Raw genomic sequence first — 21,491 nt, forward strand, 5'->3', positions numbered from 1 at the left:
AGCTCCTGAGCATGGCTACATTTTTTATTGTAAAAGTATCCCTGCATTTGGTAAGTTTGTATATTTTTTTAACATGCTGGACAACCCCTTTAAAGATGCTAATGATAATTTTATAAATACTGTTGATAATAATCAGCATATAGAAGCAACGAATATAGGAAATAGAATAAGAGTGCAATTCACCTCTAGAATAAGGATTCATATTTCAGATCCATATATCCAGGCTTCAATGATGGATATGAGAGAAACACAGGTGTACTAGTTCCTCCATTCAAGCACCATGCCCTTTTAATAATGTGGACTGCACATAGCAATATGGCCATGTCAATAGCTCTACTGATCAACATTTATTTAGGACCTTTCCTGCACATACCTAAAGTTCACACTAAAATGTATGCATTTATACTTCTATTTTCTCAAGTAAAAGAGGTATTCAGGTCATTTCAGCAGATAGATGATAACTTCTAAATCAGTGGGGGTCTGCCTGCTGAAACCCCCAACAATCACTGGAACAGGTCACCTTTGTCTCACTCAAAGGCTGCACATGCTTGACTGCCTCTCCATTCATTCTCTACGGGACTGATATAGGTATAATAGTGCGGTACTCGGGAAGCCCGGCAAGTGGAGCACCAGGCAATGATGCACATTGCCACTCCATCCAAACCGGTGAAAGAAGTCCCCCGTTCTGGTGATTGGTGTGGAGCTCAGCAGGAAGACCCCCACCAATCTAGAAGTTTTCTATGGATAGGTAATAACTTCTGGTTACTAGAATCCCTCTTTAACAATGTATATTTGCAAACATTCTGTGGTAGCGTAACTTACCAGAACATGAAGGCAGACTGCAAATCTGTGTGGTTTCTGGTTTGTCATTATTACAGCTATCTATTTTATTGTCATTTGAACCACAGAGGACTTGTCTTTCTTGAGTTCCATTACCACACGTTACAGAACACTATACGAGGAAATAAAAGTCAGAATAAAATAAGTTTAGGTGATATTCTATGGAATCTAAAGAAGTACAGTACTAATAGAATGCATACACTGCCCAAATGTACGGGAGGAGAAATGATCATTACACCATGTTCCAAATTATTACGCAAATGCTACTTTCCTAAATGGTCGATGTAAATGTATTATTACAATGTTCAAATAATCAACCGTTGGAGTATAAATCTAATTTTATTGGACTAACCTCCCAATGATAACAGTATTTTTTTCAAAGCTGAAAAACTCAAAATGCACTACTCCAAATAATTATGTACAAAAGAGTTTCACAGAAAAAGAAACAACCTTACCAATACCAAATCAGATTACCAATGCACTATCAGGATGCAACCGGCCCCCATAATAAATGGGGGGGGCAGCACAGGTGCAAAATACTGATGAAGTGACCATTCACAAACCTACCAATTCATGGAGGCGGTGGTTGCCTAGTATTAAAAATGCACACAGATGATTGATGTCACTCATACTATTAGATCAGAAGGGCTGCACAGGACTATATAAGTGCATCCCACGAGGACAGACACCCAAATTCACCCTACCAACACTAAAGGGTCTGGAAAAATGTGCAATAAAAAGATGAATAATGATGTATAAAAGACACAAGGCATTGGTCCATATTTTGTCCAAAATACGTAAGCTCACAACCCGCGTGTCCCAAATGGACTAATCTAATAGTATTGAGGTCATCAATAGCCTATAAGCCAGACACTGTGCATCTCACGTACCTGTGTGACTGGCACCCTATGTAAGCCTCATCTGTGTGCACTTTTCATATTAGGTAACCACCCCATCAATGAATTCTTAGATTTGTGAGTGGTCGTTTCTTCAGTACTTTGCACCTGCTTTGCCCACGCCTTTATCATGGGGTTCTTCGGCATCCTGCTAGTGCATTGGTAGTCTGATCTGGTATTGATAAAGATTTTTCTTTTTTGTGATTGTTTGGAATGTACACAGCTCAAAAAAAATAAAGGGAACACTCAAATAACACATCCTAGATCTGAATGAATGAAATATTCTCATTGAATACTTTGTTCTGTACAAAGTTGAATGTGCTGACAACAAAATCATCAATGGAAATCAAATTTATTAACTAATGGAGGCCTGGATTTGGAGTCACCCCCAAAATTAAAGTGAAAAAACACACTACAGGCTGATCCAACGTTGATGTAATGTCCTTAAAACAAGTCAAAATGAGGCTCAGTATTGTGTGTGGCCTCCACGTGCCTATATGACCTCCCTACAATGCCTGGGCATGCTCCTGATGAGGTTGTGGATGGTCTCCTGTGGGATCTCCTCCCAGACCTGGACTAAAGCATACGCCAATTCCTGGACAGTCTGTGGATGGAGCCAGACATGATGTCCCAGATGTGCTCAATTGGATTCAGGTCTGGGGAATGGGCAGGCTAGTCCATAGCTTCAACGCCTTCATCTTGCAGGAACTGCTGACACACTCCAGCCACATGAGGTCTGGCATTGTCCTGCATTAGGAGGAACCCAGGGCCAACCGCACCAGCATATGGTCTCTCAAGGGGTCTGAGGATCTCATCTCGGTACCTAATGTCAGTCAGGCTACCTCTGGCGAGCACATGGAGGGCTGTGCGACCCTCCAAAGAAATGTCACCCACACCATTACTGACCCACTGTCAAACCGATCATGCTGAAGGATGTTGCAGCAGCAGATCGCTCTCCACGGCGTCTCCAGACTCTGTCACGTCTGTCACATGTGCTCAGTGTGAACCTGCTTTCATCTGTGAAGAGCACAGTGTCACGGGTGTGTCGCCACGAAGATCGTCACGATTACACAGCCTGACTTCTCGCAGCTGACTTTTTGGTGCTTTGTGTTTTCGGCAGTGAGGGAGTTAATTCTCTCTCTCTCTGTGCTAGACGAGGTCCAGCCTCGCCCAGCTGCAATCAATGTTGCTGTAGTGAGACTCCTTCAAATGCCTGCTGGTCTGTTTGGGAAGTGTCGGTGAAAGCATTTCATACAGACAAACAGAGCGGATCGTGGTATTTGGAGTTTCTGAGATAAGTGTATTTGGAGTGTTTTTTCCCTTCCTCGCTTTATCATTTATCTCCTTTCCCGTTGGTGTTCCCTCTGTTGTAGTTGTGTAGTTTTTGTATGCAAGGTGGTTTTGGTTTTTCCCTTGTACTGTCTCGTTCGTCTAAGTACTGTGTGTGGGCATATTATTACTTGTCCTCTTTTGTTGTGATCGGGGTCCTTCTCAGGACTAGATTACTTAGGTGCAGGGATCCTCAGGAGGTAGGGGTTACGCTGGCGGCCTGGACCTCTGTACCTTTAACAGTACCTCCAGGTTGAGGGATTAGTCAGGGCCCCAGCTTAGGGTCAGCTTAGGCCCCCTACCTCCAGTATACAGAGACAGCGTGACATTTTCACCGACCCACTTAGTTTTTCTCCAGCTACCATGGATCCAGTAGCCGGTCTAGCTCGGCAGTTGCAGAGTTTGTCCATGGAGCTGGCGGACGTTAGGTCCAAGGTTTTGCATCCTCAGGAGCAAGCCGGACCAGAACCTAAAGTAGCTCTCCCTGATAGGTTCACTGGGGGGCGGGACAAGTTTTTTGTTTTCAGGGAGGCATGCAAATTGTACTTTCGGCTGCGGCCTCGGTCATCGGGGAGTGAAGAACAAAGGGTGGGAATTGTCATCTCGCTCCTACAAGGGGACCCACAATCTTGGGCGTTCTCTCTTCCCCCGGGCTCCCCGGCTCTCCAGTCTGTGGATAGGTTTTTCGCTGCTCTGGGACTCGTATATGATGACCCAGATCGGATCTCCCTTGCTGAGTCTAAGTTACGTAGGATCCAGCAGGGAGATCGTCCGGCGGAGGAATTCTGTTCGGAGTTCCGTAGGTGGGCCACGGACACCCAGTGGAATGACCCGGCTCTTAGGAGCCAGTTTTGTCAAGGTTTATCCGACAAATTACAGGATGTGTTGGCACAGTATGACTCTCCCGCGTCACTGGAAGCCGCTATGGCCCTGGCTATTCGCGTTGACAGACGGCTTCGGGAGAGGTGCGGGATAACTCGACCCCCTGTGATGACTCCACCTCCTACAAGGTCCCCTCATATGGTGGTTCCCCTGGTCAGTCCAGAGGAGCCTATGCAATTAGGAGGGACATCATTTCGGGGGAGGGGACCGGTGGTGCGCCATAAGACAGGAAGGTGTTTCTTCTGCGGGAGAAAGGGACATTTTATTGGGGGGTGTCCATCCCGTCCCTTGCAGAGTGAAGAGTCGTCGGAAAACTGTTGATCCCAGGTTGTGTGGTGGACGGCAATCTGGGAGTAGGTATTTCGTCCCTAGGTTCGTCTCAGTTTCTCGTACCGGCGGAGGTGGTGGTGGGTACGAGAACTGAGAGGATATCTGTTCTTCTGGATAGTGGGGCCGGGGCTAATCTGGTTGATGCTCGGTTTGCCCGGGTTCAAGGTATGCGATTGAGTGAGTTGGCTAAACCCATCCCCATATTCTCGATCGATGCCAGGCCTCTCGGTCAGGGAAGTGTTTTGCAAGCTGTGCATGACGTAAAACTTCAAGTGGGGGCGATACATAAAGAACTGTTGTCTTGCTACGTGTTGGAGGGTCTTCCCACTCCTATAGTGTTGGGCCTTCCTTGGTTAACTAAGCATAACCCGGTTATTAATTGGCAAACCAGAGAGATAAGCCAATGGAGTAAATTCTGTAATAAAAACTGCATGAACACGGTCATCGGTGCGGTTACTCCTTGGGTCTTACCTCCATTTCTGGCGGACTTTGAGGATGTATTCTCGGAGAAAGGGTGTCAGGAACTACCTCCTCATCGCGAGTATGACTGTTCTGTAAAACTGCTCCCTGAGGCCAAGTTACCTAAAGCTAGGTTGTATAACCTTTCTGGTCCTGAGAGGCAGGCCATGAAGGATTATATTTCAGAAAGTCTGGCTAAGGGGCATATTAGACCTTCATCTTCACCGGTGGCTGCGGGGTTCTTCTTTGTTAAGAAGAAAGATGGAGGCCTACGCCCTTGCCTGGATTTCCGTGAACTTAATCGGATTACGGTCCGAGATCCGTATCCACTCCCACTTATTCCCGATCTCTTTAATCAGATCGTGGGCGCCAAATGGTTCTCTAAGTTGGATCTCAGGGGGGCGTACAATCTGATTAGGATGAAGGAGGGGGATGAGTGGAAGACGGCGTTTAACACTCCGGAGGGGCATTATGAGAACCTTGTCATGCCATTCGGTCTGACTAATGCCCCGGCGGTGTTCCAACACTTTGTTAATGACATTTTTCGCCGCCTGGTGGGACAGTTTGTTGTCATATATCTGGATGATATCTTAATTTACTCGCCGGATCTGGTGTCTCATCAGGAGCACGTTAGGCAGGTGTTACAGATCTTGCGGGATAATAAACTGTATGCCAAATGGGAAAAGTGTGTGTTCGCCGTACAGGAACTCCAGTTTTTAGGCTTCCTGGTTTCAGCATCCGGTTTTCGTATGGACCCTGGGAAAGTGCGGGCAGTTCTTGAGTGGGATCGGCCAGAGAATCTTAAGGCATTACAACGTTTCCTGGAGTTTGCTAATTATTACCGGAAGTTCATTCGTAATTTCTCGTCCATGGTTAAGCCTCTCACAGACATGACTAAAAAGGGGACGGATTTTTCTAGGTGGTCTGACAAGGCTTGTCAAGCATTCTCCTCCTTGAAAAAATGTTTTGCCTCGGCACCCATACTCATTCAACCTGATGCGTCACAGCCATTCATTGTAGAGGTAGACGCTTCCGAGGTAGGGGTGGGGGCAGTATTGTCACAGGGTTCGTCCCCTGGTAAGTGGCATCCGTGCGCCTTTTTCTCTAAAAAATTGTCGTCCGCTGAGAGGAATTACGATGTCGGCAATAGGGAACTCTTGGCCATTAAGTTAGCTTTTGAGGAGTGGCGCCATTTTTTGGAGGGGGCAGTCCATCCGGTCACCGTCATCACCGATCACAAGAACCTGCTATATCTGGAGTCCGCGAAACGTCTGAATCCCAGACAAGCTAGGTGGTCATTGTTTTTTACCAGGTTTAATTTTGTCGTTACATATCGTCCTGGGTCAAAAAATGTAAAGGCGGATGCCTTAGCTCGTAGTTTCCCTGGGGCTGGGAATACGGACGACCCGATTCCTATCCTTCAGGAGGGGGTGGTGGTTTCGGCAGTATGCTCTGAGCTGGAGGAGGAGGTATTGGAGGCTCAGGGGGACGCCCCTGTTGGACCTCCGGGGAGACTGTTTGTTCCAGATCAGTTGCGACAAAAGGTGATCGAGGCACACCATAACTCAGTTTTGGCAGGACACCCGGGGAGTAAAGCAACTGTGGATCTCCTCTCGCGTCGGTTTTGGTGGCCTAACTTACATAAGGAGGTGGTAACTTTTGTCGCGTCCTGTGGGGTTTGTGCGTGCTCTAAGACCTCACATACCCGTCCGTCTGGGGCCCTCTTACCTTTGAAGATCCCAGAGCGTCCTTGGACTCATCTGTCTATGGACTTTATTACGGACCTCCCTCCGTCTTCGGGTAAAACGGTCATACTCGTTGTAGTGGACAGGTTCAGCAAGATGGCACATTTTATCGCTCTTCCGGCTCTCCCTAATGCTAAAACTCTTGCGCAGGTGTTCATTGGGGAGATTGTGAGGCTTCACGGGGTACCCTCCGATGTGGTGTCTGATCGGGGGTCTCAGTTTGTGTCCAAGTTCTGGAAGGCGTTTTGTGCACGGCGGGGGATGCATTTGTCATTCTCATCGGCTTTTCACCCTCAGACCAATGGTCAGACGGAACGTATGAACCAGAGCTTGGAGACATATCTCCGGTGTTTTGTGTCAGAGAACCAGGAGGACTGGGCTTCTTTCTTACCTCTGGCAGAGTTTGCTCTTAATAATAGGCGGAGCGAGTCCACTGGTAAGTCCCCGTTTTTTGGGGCATATGGTTTTCACCCCCAGTTTTGTACTTTCAGTAGGGGGGGCTCTTCGGGGGTTCCTGAGGAGGAACGATTTTCCTCATCACTCGCTTCAGTATGGAGAGGGGTGCTGAAGAATCTGAATACTATGGGGAACCGATACAAACGTATGGCTGATAGGAGGAGAGTGTCTGGTCCGGACCTAAGTGTGAACGATCGGGTATGGTTGTCTACCAGGAATATTAAACTTAAGGTTCCCTCCTGGAAACTGGGTCCCAGGTTCATCGGGCCGTACAGAATCAGTTCTATTATTAATCCGGTGGCATTCCGTCTTGACCTCCCCCCTACGTTTAAAATTCACAACGTGTTCCACAGATCGTTGCTTAAGAGGTATGTGGCGCCGGTGGTACCGTCACCTTTACCTCCCCCTCCAGTGGTGGTCAATGGTAACTTGGAGTTCCAGGTATGAAGGGTCATCGATTCACGCTTTAATCGCCGGTCCCTTCAGTACCTGGTTCATTGGAAAGGGTATGGTCCTGAGGAGAGGATGTGGGTTCCTGCGTCGGATATTAACGCAGACCGATTAGTTCGGGCCTTCCACACGACTCACCCGGATAAACCTGGCCCTGAGGGTCCGGAGGCCCCTCGTAGAAGGGGGGGTACTGTCACGGGTGTGTCGCCACGAAGATCGTCACGATTACACAGCCTGACTTCTCGCAGCTGACTTTTTGGTGCTTTGTGTTTTCGGCAGTGAGGGAGTTAATTCTCTCTCTCTCTGTGCTAGACGAGGTCCAGCCTCGCCCAGCTGCAATCAATGTTGCTGTAGTGAGACTCCTTCAAATGCCTGCTGGTCTGTTTGGGAAGTGTCGGTGAAAGCATTTCATACAGACAAACAGAGCGGATCGTGGTATTTGGAGTTTCTGAGATAAGTGTATTTGGAATGTTTTTTCCCTTCCTCGCTTTATCATTTATCTCCTTTCCCGTTGGTGTTCCCTCTGTTGTAGTTGTGTAGTTTTTGTATGCAAGGTGGTTTTGGTTTTTCCCTTGTACTGTCTCGTTCGTCTAAGTACTGTGTGTGGGCATATTATTACTTGTCCTCTTTTGTTGTGATCGGGGTCCTTCTCAGGACTAGATTACTTAGGTGCAGGGATCCTCAGGAGGTAGGGGTTACGCTGGCGGCCTGGACCTCTGTACCTTTAACAGTACCTCCAGGTTGAGGGATTAGTCAGGGCCCCAGCTTAGGGTCAGCTTAGGCCCCCTACCTCCAGTATACAGAGACAGCGTGACACACAGGGCGCCAGTGGTGACTTTGCCAATCCTGGTGTTCTGTGGCAAATGCCAAGCATCCTGCACGGTGTTGGGCTGTAAGCCCAACCCACATCTGTGGAAGTTGGGCCCTCATACCACCCTCATGGAGTCGGTTTGTAACAGTTTGTGCAGACACATGCACATTTGTGTCCTGCTGGAGGTCATTTTGCAGGGCTTTGGCAGTGCTCCTCCTGTTCCTCCTTGCACAAAGGAGGAGGTAACGGTCCTGCTGCTGGGTTGTTGCCCTCCTATGGCTCCTTCCACATCTCCTGGTATCTGTTCCATGCTCTGGACACTGTGCTGACAGACACAGCTATCCTTCTTGCCACAGCTCGCAGTGATGAGCCATCCTGGATGAACTGCACTACTTGAGCAACTTCTGTGGGCTGTACTGTAGACACCGCCTCATGCTACTATACCTCTAGGGGTGAGAGCAATGGCAAAATGAAAAGTGACTAATACAACAGCAAAAAGGATGAGAACAGAAAAATGGTCTGTGGTCACCACCTGCAGAACCACTCCTTTATAGGGGGTATCTTGCTAATTGCCTATCATTTCTACTAGTTCTCTGTTCCATTTGCACAACAGCAGGAGAAATTGATTCATTGATTCACAATCAGTGTTGCTTCATAACTGGACAGGCAGATTTCACAAGTGTTACTGACTTGGAGTTACATTGTGTTGTTCAAGTGTTCCCTTTATTTTTTTGAGCAGTGTATGTCCTTCTGTGAGCTTCACAACAGAGTTTACAAACATTTTATAGGTTGTAAAAAACTGAAAATGGTAATTTGTTGAATTTGCGGCATTAAAAGGTCACATTTACTGAAATCAAGAGCTTTTTCAATCAAAAACATCTTATTAGGCCAAGTTACATCATAACATCGGACCTCTTCTTTGATAAAACTGTCCCAATTTTTGCATCCAATGAACTTGTAAATTTTTGGATAGTTTCTGCCTGAATTTATTTGCAGAATGTCAGAATAGTTTCCCAGAGCTGCTGTTTTGATGTGATTTGCCTCCCACCCTCATATATTTTTTGATTGAGGATACTCCAAAGGTTCTCAATATGGTTGAGGTCAAGGGAAGATGGTGGCCATACCATGAGTTTCTCTTCCTTTATGCCCATAGCAGCCAATGACTCAGAAGTATTCTTTGCTGCATGAGATGGTGCATTGTCATGCATACAGATGATTTTGCTGTGGATGGCATGATTCTTCTTTTTGTACCATGATAGAAAGTGGTCAGTCAGAAACTCATTTTCATACCTTCAGGGACCCTAAAGGCGGCAAGTAGCTGTCAGCCCATGATTCCAACCCAAAACATGAAGTTCATTTAACCCCTTTAACCTCGAAGGCTGTTTGCACGTTAATGACCAGGCCAATTTTTACAATTCTGACCAGGGTCACTTTATGAGGTAATTACTCTGTAACGCTTCAACCGATCCCACTGATTCTGAGAATGTTTTTTCAGGACATATTGTACTTCATGATAGTAGTAAAACTAATTCGATATGACTTGCGTTTATTTGTGAAAAAATCGGAAATTCTGCAAAAATGTTAAAAATTTCACAATTTTCAAACTTTGAATTTTCATGTCCTTAAATCAGAGAGATATGTCACACAAAATAGTTAATAAATAACATTTCCCACATGTCTACTTTTACATCAGCACAATTTTGGAACCAAATTCATTTTTTGTTTGGAAGTTATAAGGGTTAAAAGTTGACCAACGATTTCTCTTTTTTACAACAAAATTTACCAAAAAATTTTTTAGGGACCACATCACAGGCTGTGCGGGCACGATCGCCACCGGGTGTCAGCTGATTGTCACAGCTGACACCCGGTGCTATGCGCTGGGAGCGGTCCCCGCAATGCAGCGATCTAAGTCGATCACAGAATTGCGGGGGCAAGGGGAGGTTATTGGGATACTCACCTCTCCTGCCGGCGTCCAGCGATGTCTGCTGCGGCTTTCCGGATGTTGCCATGATGACCCGATGTCGTCATGACAACATCCGGGTCACCAGACAGCAGGAAGATATTTTGGTCATGCGCAGTGCATCTGCAGCGCTGACAGCCAGTATAGCACAGGGATGGTGCTCCATCCCTATGCTATGCAAGCGATCAGAATAAAAAAAGTGAAAATCCCATAGTGGGACACAGAATAAAAGCAAAAAAAGTGTCAGAAAGTGAAAAAAAAATTGTAAAAATATAGAAAAAAATAAAAAAAATAATCCACCAAAAATAAAAATATAATGTACCCATCAATAAATATTATTAAGAAAAGAAAAACAAAAAAACAATAAAAGTACACATATTTGGTATCGCCGTGTCCGGAACGTCCTGACCTATAAAAATGTCCCACTAGTTAGCCCCTTCAGTGAACACGGTAAAAAAACAAAACAAAAACAAAGCAAACAACAATGCTTTATCATCATACTGCCAAACAAAAAATGGAATAACACGCAATCAAAAAGACAAATATAAATGAAAATGATACCGTTCAAAACGTCATCTTGTCCCGCAAAAAACAAGCCACCATACAGCTCCATCAGCCGAAAAATAAAAAAGTTATAGCTCTCAGAATAAAGCGATGCAAAAAAATATTTTTTTCTATAAAATAGCTTTTATTGTGTAAAAGCGCGAAAACATAGAAAAACGATATATATGTGGTACAGCTGTAAACGTACTGACCCAAAGAATAAAGCTACCTTATCAACTTTACCACTCGCGGAACAGCATAATTTTTTAAAAAAAAAACCCAATTCCTAAATTGTTGGTTTTTGTTTATTCTGCCTCCCAAAAATCGGAATAGAAAGCGATCAAAAAATGTGACGTGCCTCAAAATGGCACCAATAAAAACGTCAACTCATCCTGCAAAAAACAAGCCGTCACATGACTCTGTTGGCAAAAATATGGAAAAATTATAGCTCTCAAAATATGGCGATGCAAAAACTAGATTTTTACAAAAAAATGCGTCTTTTAGTGTGTGACAGCTGTCAATCATAAGAACCCGACATGATTCTGGTATCGCTGTAATTGCACCGACCCGAAGAATAAAGTCATCTAATCACTTATACCGCATGAGGAACGGCGTAAAAAATAAACTCTAGGGTTAGGGTTGTGCTAGAGTTAGGGTTGGGGTTAGGGTTGGCCTAGGGTTAGGGTTGGGCTAAGGTTGTGCTAGGGTTATGGTTAGGTTTAGGGTTTGGGTTGGAGTTAGGGTTGGGCTAGGTTTAGGGTTGGTATTTTTTCAAAAGTAAAAAAAAAAAAAGATGACGATATGGCAACTAGTGTTGAGCGCAAGTGCTCGCTACTTGAGTTTGCATCGGGTGCTTGGGTATGCACTGAGTATCGTGGGTGCTCCAGTGACATGCTCGAGTCTCCGCCCCATATGCTTCATGGCCAAAAAAAACTCGCGGGGATTGCCTGCCATGCATGAGCGATCCCCACAGATTTTTTTATGGGTGTCTAATAACCGTGAAACATGCGGGCGGGGACTCGAGCATGTCACTCGAGCACCCGCGATACATGGTGCATACCTGAGTACCCGATGCAAACTCAAGTAGTGAGCACTTGCGCTCAAGACTAATGATAACTTATTCAATATGATGACCTAATGTTATCAAATTCTGTGTCGTACCTCTGGGTTCAAAATGTTCACTATACCCCTTGATAAAATCCTTGAGGGGTGTAGTTTCCAAAATGGGGTCACTTGTGGGGGGTTTCCACTATTTAGGCACATCAGGGGCTCTCCAAACGCGACATGGCGTCCGCTCTCGATTCCAGGCAATTTTGTGTTCAAAAAGTCACACAGTGCTCCTTCCATTTTGAACTCTGCCATGCGCCCAAACACTGTATTATCCCCACATATGGGGTATTGGCATACTCAGGAGAAATTGCACAAAAGTTTTTGGGGTCCATTTTCTCCTCTTACCCTTGTGAAAATAAAAAAAATTGGGGCTAAAACATCATTTTTGTGGAAAAAGTTTGATTTTTTTTATTTTCACGGCTCCATGTTATAAACTTCTGTAAAGCACTTGGGGGTTCAGGGTACTTACCACACATCAAGATAAGATTCCTGAGGGGTCTAGTTTACAAAATGGTGTCACTTGTGTGGGCTTTCCACTGTTTAGACACATCAGGGGCACATAAGCTAATTATTCAAGCTAATTTTACAATCGAAAAGAAAAATGGCGCTCCTTCCCTTCCGAACGCTGCCGTGCGCCCAAACAGTGGTTTTGCCCCACATATGGGGTATCTGCTTACTCAGGAGAAATTGTACAACAAACTGCATGGTGAAATTTCTCCTGTTACCTTTATGTAAATGCAAAATTAGGGGCTGAAAAACATTTTTGTGAGAAAAATATGAAAATTTTATTTTTACAGCTCAATGTTATAAACTTCCGTGAAGCACCTGGGGGTCGAAGGTGCTCACCATACATCTAGATAAGTTCCCTGAGGGGTCTAGTTTCCAAGATGGTGTCACTTGTGGGGGGTTTCCACTGTTTAGGCACATCAGGGGCTCCCCAAACGCAACATGGAGTCCGCTAATTATTCAAGCAAATTTTACATTCAAAAAGTCAAATGGCACTCCTTCCCTTCTTAACCCTGCTGTGCGCCCTGGTTTTTCCCCACATATGGGGTATTTGCGTGCTCAGGGAAAATTGCACAACAAATTTTGGGGTCCATTTTTTCCTGTTACCCCTACGAAAATAAAAAAAATTGGGTCTAAAGTAACATTTTTGTGAAAAAAAGTTAAATGTTCATTTTTTTGTTCCACATTCCAAAAATTCCTGTGAAGCACCTGAAGGGTTAATAAAGTTTTGAATGTGGTTTTGAGCACCTTGAGGGGTGCAGTTTTTAGAATGGTGTCACTTTTGGGTATTTTCTGTCATAAAGACCCCTCAAAGTCACTTCAAATGTGATGTGGTCCCTAAAAAAATGGTTTTCCAAATTTTGTTGGAAAAATGAGAAATCACTGGTCAACTTTTAACCCTCATAGCTCCCTAATAAAAAAAAATTTGGTTCCATAATTGTGCTGATGTAAAGTAGACATGTGGGAAATGTTATTTATTAACTATTTTGTGACATATCTCTCTGATTTAAGGGCATAAAAATTAAAATTTTGAAAATTGCTACATTTTCACCAAATTTCTGTTTTTTTTTCACAAATAAACGCAAGTGATATTCAAGAAATTTTACCACAATCATGAAGTACAATATGCTTCGAAAAAACAATCTCAAAATCAGGGGGATCTGTTCAAGCGTTTCAGAGTAATTACCTCATGAAGTGACAGTGGTCAGAATTGTAAAAATTGGCCTGGTCATTAACGTGCGAATCACCTTGGGTGTAAAGGGGTTAATAATGTGAACATCCTTAAGTAGTTTTCCTTTAATTGGGCTCACTTGGCAAACTAATTATCACAGGTGTTTGAGATTGATTCCAGTGATCCAAAAAGCCCTGAGGCACAGTACAATTAATGAGTTTATTTGGAAAAAACAAAAAAATTACATCTTTATGACATTTAAATCCAATTTGCACAATAATTTGGAACACGGTGCACAGCTACTACCCTTTTACATTGCCAAAGCTGCAAATATATCAATTTTGAATGTCATCTTATTCTAATCCCACACAGTTAATATATTCAACACTCTAGCACAACATGGACCAACTACAGTAAAATTTAGCACAGATACTACATGAAGAAATCATGTATCAAAATATGCTAAATAATTGTTTATACAAAACAAGAAAATTAACACTTAAACGAATCAGTCAGCAGGTTTTTGCCATGTAATCTGAGGACAGCATGACGTAGGGGTTAAAACACTAAATTCAACTATGTGTCACTTATCAGCCTGTGTGCTGTTTATTACTTACAATGAAGGCTTTATTACCAGGATATTATCACTGTTGGACTAGGTCTCCCGCGACTGCTAAATTGACTTTGCCCCCTCCTGTGCAAAGCCGCTCACTGTCAATAGATAATGTACATACAAGCTGTGGTATGGACGGGGTTAGCCTTCTGAGCTCTGCTACATTCTACATTTAAGAACTTTGATTGTGTCACAACTGCTGCACTCAGTAAACTAAGTGATACATCGTTGGAATCAGGGTTTCTTTTCCTACATTATGGTGCTCTCAGTTGACGTAGCAAAAACCTGGTGACAGATCCCATTTAAAGTTCAAAAAGAAATACATTTTGCCTTAAAAAGGGAAATTTAAATATCATACATACATGTGACCATGGTCCTATTCTCCACTGAAGTGGGCATGGTTGTCGATTGCAAGGTCTCTTGATTTCTGGGCGATTCTCATTGCAGTATTTACTGTGCACAGATCTGTTTGTATTGTCACTTAGAGGCTGAATGCATCGTACTGTGCGACTTTCATAACCTGTTTTTCCACATGTTGTAGAACATTGCTCCCACTCTCCTGTCATCCATCTGTTTGAAAAAAAAATGTTAAAAAACAAGTTAAAAAGACTAAAATTACATTATTAAATTAGATTATTAAAATGAGTTGTCCTATCAGGTCAACACCAGTCTGTAGGTGCAGACTCTCCCTCTGGAAGACTTACCACCTTTGTGTGCTATATTGCTACCTATTGTTACCCAATAGTGTACATTGCATGATAATGGTATTGTATTTATGTATTTACTGTTATTTATTTATATGTATTTTTTTAACATCCGTCATATGGTTGAAGACATATGGACCTTTTTATTTAGTGTTAACTATTATGGTTTTTACTAAGGGGCGCAGCTCACATGATTCTCTGGGAGCGTGTCTTTAAGCTGCCCTGATTATTACCCTGTGAGCATCGCCCCCTTGGTAAAGATCATCAGAATAATTAGCACTAAATAAAAAGACTCATGTCTCTGGAACCATATGGTGGACTTAACAAAACAAACAAAAATAAATAAAAATAACGCCCTACTCAGGGGAGCAGCAAGAATAACATAAGAGCAAATAGTGGAAACTTTTGACTTAATGACAGGTCCTCTTTAACTTCACATCATCATCATTATTCTTCTTTTTCTGCATCCAGAGTGGCTAGGAAAAAATGATCTATGTTTTTATGTACTGTTCATCTCATTATCATTAGGACTTTCCATTTCTGACCGCAATATAGAAGAACATGGGATCATAAACCTGCTCTTGTGATTAAGGCCCCATGTGTTCAGATATTTTTTGCCTGTCCTTTTAATATGTGATAAATGTGGGAAAACCAATTTAACATTGTAAATGGATCCTGTCCAGTGCAGGCAGGGATAGGGAGGATTGTGCAGATGAAGTTAAACAGCTACCAAGTTCTCTCTTTCATTGGTCAAAGTGCTCATGAGGTTGTGATTGGTGCCGAACCGCAAATTTAACAAGCTAGATTGCATAAAGGTTTAAAGTCAGTAAATGCACATATTAGATGTACTAGATGGTGGCCCGATTCTAACGCATCGGGTATTCTAGAATATGTATGCGGCCGACCGGGCGCGACTAATTAGTGAAGCAGTGTTTAAATGGGTTGTGCACTACTTTAAATTAACTCCCCAATGTATCCCCCGTGGCCCCTAATGAAGTTTGGAGGACCGGGGCCGCCAGTCGGGGTACTTCTACTGCGAGCAGCTGGGAGATGACCGGCTAGCACAGGGTGAGCGTCTGAGGGTGAGCGTCCGAGGGTGAGCGTCCGAGGGTGAGCGTCCGAGGGTGAGCATCCGAGGGTGAGCATCCGAGGGTGAGGGTGAGCATGTGAGGGTGAGCATGTGAGGGTGAGCGTGATCTCTCGGCTGCATCGCCGCTGACCTCAGTGGGGTAGATGAGCCGCTAACGGCCGCCATCTTGTTCTGAAATCCCACGTCGCTGATTGGCCGCGGCCGGACCAATCAGCGACACGGGATTTTCCTGGACAGAAGGACAGACAGACAGACGGGATAAGACAATTATATATATTAGATGTTTAGTACACAAAAGGCATGGTCAAGTAGCCAGTCGGCACATCGCAACATCTCACTCGTGTAGATTTTCACCATCTCTGCTGAATTTCTGTGGCAGGTGGGTCCCAATAGCTGGCGAGTTGGTATTCCAAGAAACCCTGTAAAAAGCCCACATAAGGCTATGCCAATGTAAAACAAAAAAAGTTATGGCTCTTGTAAGATGGAAAGTGAAAATAGTGCCAGAAATAAAAAAGTAGTGTGACATTCTAATTACTGTTTAATTTATCCAAGGGAGAGAAACCGAATGGTGTGTCCCATAAGAGATATTGGATCTAAGGGGTAAAAAGGATAAAAGCCAAACTAGAATCTCAATTTGCAGACACGGTGTTTCAGGGTATTGCCCCTCATCAGTGTAAAGTAGGAGATCTGATTTGGCTAGGTGAGAGGCTTAAGACTGGGATCTAAAGGGTAATGTTTCTCCTTGTGGAGAATGACAAGCCAGGCCTAGCATATCAGAGTGAGTAAACTACGCAATGCATGTTCCTCTGGGAAATTTTATATGCAAATTGCCTTTTCAAAGAGGAACAGGATTTGAACTCTAGTGCCATCTAGTGGAAGTAGGAATCCTAAAAGTCAACATCGAACTTTTATTGAGACTCGACCCTATGACTTAAGATAAAAGCCAAAGTAGAGTATAGCTCCTTCCAGTAGGTGGTACTAGAGATCAAATCTCCTTTCTCTCTGAAGAGGTAATTTGCACCATAAGAGATATCATGCAGAACTTCAAAATTCTGCTTCACATGGCCCTTCAACTTACCATTCCCGTCTCTATCCGGCATCCCTGTTTCCTGTCTTTTAGGAGGCAAGTAAACCCTCTTGATGGTCTTGTCATGCAAGTATGGCAGAAAACCATTCCACAGTGTGAATGCACACATATGCATTGCACTTATACTATCATGTGCTCTAAGTCACATTTTTTTGGTTTTGGTTTAGTTTTTGTACAAACTCGGATGTGACTCCCCTTTATTTTTTGGGCTGTTCATTTTGTTATATATAGATTTCCACGGGCAGGTGCCTGAACAGGCGGGACCCAGGTCCTACTCTGTCCTTATCTCTTTTTACATCTGCCGACACATAGGGAGTTGAACTACAAGAGTTAGGTACCATCCCTATTGGGCTACACCTTGTTGTGGTGGGCTCGCTTTTACGTTGTTTTGATCACAATGTTAGCCAAGTACCCTATCTTATTTACATTTACTATTACCATCTATTTACCTACTACAGGGTATTTGATTATATTGCTTTTATCTTAGGTTATACTATATAATTGCTATAAAATGACTTACCTTCCTTGTGCCTGGCTCTTATTCAGCTATGTGCGTCACTGCACTACATATTGATGGCGTTCCAGTCCCAGTACAAATACACACAGAGTTGGATAAGGGTCATGGACTAGGAGGGTAAGTATGAGGAATACAATCTAGTGAATTAAAATAATAGATACTAAAATACCTCAAAAAAACGGTCTGTCATCTGTAATCTGGAGGAGGCGATTGTATTTAAAAGAAAATTCCCACTTTTATCAGTCCTCAACATTGAAATTTCCACACCAAGAAGGCAAAGTCATGGAGTTATGAAAATCACAGGATCGATAAACATATTAAAAAATACACAATTAATGCAGAAATGTAAACAAATTTTTCAAAACATCATGCAGATAAACATGCACTTAAACACCTTGACATGCTATCAGTGACGTTATTAATGATTGTCTGAGGAATGCTCTGCCATGCTGTGTGAACTTCACACTTTGGCACGCAAATTACTTGGGAACAGTAACATAAGCAACATGTGATCTAATATACCTTGGAGAAATGGCCGTACAACTGGTTCCATGAAAAAATTAATGCAACGTCGAGCGGTTAGTGTACCTGGAGTGAAGGCTATAGGGTATCCAGACACAATACATAATGGCACACTATACCATAAACTCAGAAGTAAGACCAGTGTAATGTTTCCTCATCGAGACATCTTCATGGCGTTGCCCAAATGGTCTTTAGACCATCATTAAGTGCAAAACAAAAGCAGAACTCATCGTTGAAGAGGATAGACTGACTTCTGCCTCTATTGCTGTCCTGCTCAGTGCAATGATAGCCTTGGTAAGCCGTGAAGTGAGGTCAATGGAACAGCTGTAGCTGGACATTTGACTTGTTACCTTTATGTGATACAAATGCCTTTTGATGTCTTGTGCAGATACTGTTTGACACTTTAGGCTTGGTACACAACGTCCAATTTCACATGCAGTACTGAATAACTTAATCATGGTACCATTGGTATGGCCATTTCTCCAAAGTGTTCCCAGAGCCGTTTTTCAACAACACAATGCCATGTTGCTGAAATGCCACTGTTCGCAGCCTACGTGGCCTAAACTTGTCACCATGGCCTTCAGTCCCTTCGGACTGGTCTCCCAATGAGCAAATCTTTAATGTCATTGGCTGACAATTGCAAAGGGAGGTGCCAGCAGCGGATCTTGGTGATTTACATGGGCAAGTGCGTATGGCAAATCATTCCTCAGACAACCATTAATAACCTCACTAATAGCATGCCAAGTCGTGTGAATGCATGTATCTCCATGTGTGGTGCATATATATATATATATATATATATATATACTTATATATATATATACATACTTACATTTGGCACAAATGGATGCATGCTCTGCTTACAAGAAAAAAAATTATATACATATCCTGTATATATATGTATGTGTGTATTATATATATATATATATATATATATATATATATATATATATATATAGTGGGGTTTCTACTCACTCTACTCACTTGAGTGCGATGGAAGACAAACAGGAAGCATGTTCCTTTAAATGTTCATATCAGTTTATTACTTCATAAACCAGGCAAAAGCAAAAGGAATACAAACAGCCTTTAATTCAGGCAAAAACACAGTAAAGAGTCCTTAAGGAAAAGTCTCTGGTTAGCCAGTCCTGTGAGAACACAGGCTGGATAGCATCCCGTTCACTGGCTCAGTCGTGAGACCATAGCACACAGGAGGCCTTCTCCTTCCAAACACACAGACCATGTGCCAAACCACGGCCTCCATTTTATATCTTAACCACACCTAGAGATGAAGTATGTGGGTAGCTAGACCCGCCCATCTCTCCAATTACCTGCAACCCAGCCCCAGGTGCACCAAACAGTCCTCTTAGTGCATATATGCACTAGAGCAACATTCCAGGTTATATCACAGAAGACAGCCATCTCTGTGATACATACCTCCCATCAACTATGTGTCCGTTAGCCACCTTACATACCTCCCCCTCTGCCTAAAGCTGTGGGGCTTGTCACCTTCTACTACTAGACAGGGGATTCTCGAGAGGGCATCGGCATTACCATGTAGCTTCCCTTGTCTATTTTCTACATGGAAGTTGAAATCTTGTAGGGCTAAAAACCAGCGTGTGACCCTAGCATTTTTTCCCTCATCCATCTGAGTGGGGCATGGTCGGATACCAATCTAAACTTTTGTCTTAACAGATAGTACCATAGTATGTCCACTGCCCACTTTATGGCCAAGCACTCCTCTATGACTGAATAATTTTTCTCACATGAGAACTGTAAAGATCTGAGGTTGTGGGTTATAAGTAATCACCTAGGCGTGTTAACGATGCAACAATATTTCATTAATCAATTCCATGGTAATGCAGCAATTCCAAGTAAATGGCCAAAATACAGTTCTCTCAGTCATTAAGTTCTCAACCTGGGATCAGTAGTTCCACTGGCTTTGTATCAGGCCATACTCACAGTCTCCCAACTTTTGGTTGGCCCACAGATTTCGCATCTCCAGCCAGTATCTATAAAAACTATGGAAGCACAGGTATCCAGTAGCAGCAGTCCTTCAATAAAGTTTAAAACCAAACGACATATCCACAACTGTAGCACGTTTATCCAGCTTAGATGATAACTTATCTCCAACACTCCGTAAGCCATCCATCCATCAGCTCCACGTCCACAGCCTTGGATCCTATCCTATCAGCGTCCTTCCATCAACTCACACTAAACATGTCTCCTCTTTCCTTTGGGCTCAGCCCTCTCCCAGGTCAGCAGTGATGACACCCTCCCCCTTAAGCATTTCAGCTTTTAGCTGAAACAATGAAGAATATTCCAGGAGTCTTCACCTGAGACTGCATGTAAGACCCCCTGTGGTGAAGGCTCCACTGTGTCCACAATCAACACTCACAAAATGGGCCCAGTGGCTGCTTGGACAATGATCTAAGGCTCCTGAGATACTGATGAGATTACTGGAATGCTGGACAATTTACAAATAAAAATAGTGTACATAAACTAACGAGCAAGCAGAACATCAATAAAACACAGCCAGCAAATCTGTAAAAAAACACAATAATAATATTGACGAAAATAAGTGCTCTGTGCTGGAAAAGTCTTTAGTAAGTGGCCAGCTCCTCACAAGGAAAGCTTCCTACTCAGGTAGAGAACAGGGTGCTCCTCCCCAAGTATCTCCTGGGAAAGGACTGCTGCTAAACCGACATCTGAGGCATATGTTTGGAGCATAAATTCTTTCTTGAAGTCAGGGGCAACAAGAACCGGTTGCCTACACAGAGCCACTTTCATTTCTTGAAAGGCCGTGTCCGCCTCTGCAGTCCCCTTGGCCATGGCTGATTTTGTCCCCTTAAGGAGGTCAGCCAAGGATGTGGCCATCATTGTGAAGTTTGGGATGAATCTCCTGTAGTATCCCACAATTCCCAGAAAGGCTCTGACTTGCTCCTTCGACAGCGGTCTTGGCCAAGTTTGGATTGCTTCCACTTTAGTGATTTGGAGTTTGATCTCGCCTCTACCCACTACATATCCCAGGTATTTGGCTTCTTCTTTCCCCATGGAACATTTGTTTTGATTTATTGAAAACCCCACCTTCCTTCGAGCATCAAATACTGCCTGGGCCTTTTCCAGATGATTTTCCCAGTCTGGGCTGAAGATTACAATATTGTCCAGGTATGCTGCAGCGTATTTCCTATGGGCCACAAGGATTCAATCCATGGCTCTTTGGAAGGTGGCAGGGGCCCCCTGCAGTCCAAATGGCATCCGGACATATTGGAAGCATCCGTCCGGCGTAGAAAATGCAGTCTTCTCCTTGGCTCCCTGTGACATGGGGATCTGCTAATATCCCTTCATCAAATCCAAGGTGGTTATGTACCTTGCTGGCCCAAGTCTCTTGACCAGCTCATCAACACGTGGCATCGGATATGTGTCGAATTTAAAGACCTCATTCAACTTCCGATAGTCATTACAGAATCTC

The 21,491-nt window shown here is 43.6% G+C and overlaps 1 protein-coding gene across 3 annotated transcripts in view; it reads right to left on the bottom strand.

The window, feature by feature from the left end:
- Positions 1-21,491, bottom strand: part of LOC141164392 (A disintegrin and metalloproteinase with thrombospondin motifs 2-like) — an 837,082-nt gene that overhangs the window by 82,655 nt on the left and 732,936 nt on the right. For all 3 annotated transcript variants that reach the window (XM_073649565.1, XM_073649564.1, XM_073649563.1), the window contains exons 19-20: positions 14,465-14,672; positions 823-952 (exon numbers count right to left, since the gene is read on the bottom strand). In XM_073649565.1, coding sequence (XP_073505666.1) covers positions 823-952; positions 14,465-14,672 — 338 coding nt within the window. The remainder of the gene's footprint in view (positions 1-822; positions 953-14,464; positions 14,673-21,491) is intronic.

Source organism: Phyllobates terribilis, unplaced genomic scaffold (genome assembly GCF_046119375.1).
Source record: "Phyllobates terribilis strain yellow unplaced genomic scaffold, ASM4611937v1 Scaffold_10__3_contigs__length_209671492, whole genome shotgun sequence".
NCBI lineage: Eukaryota > Metazoa > Chordata > Amphibia > Anura > Dendrobatidae > Phyllobates > Phyllobates terribilis.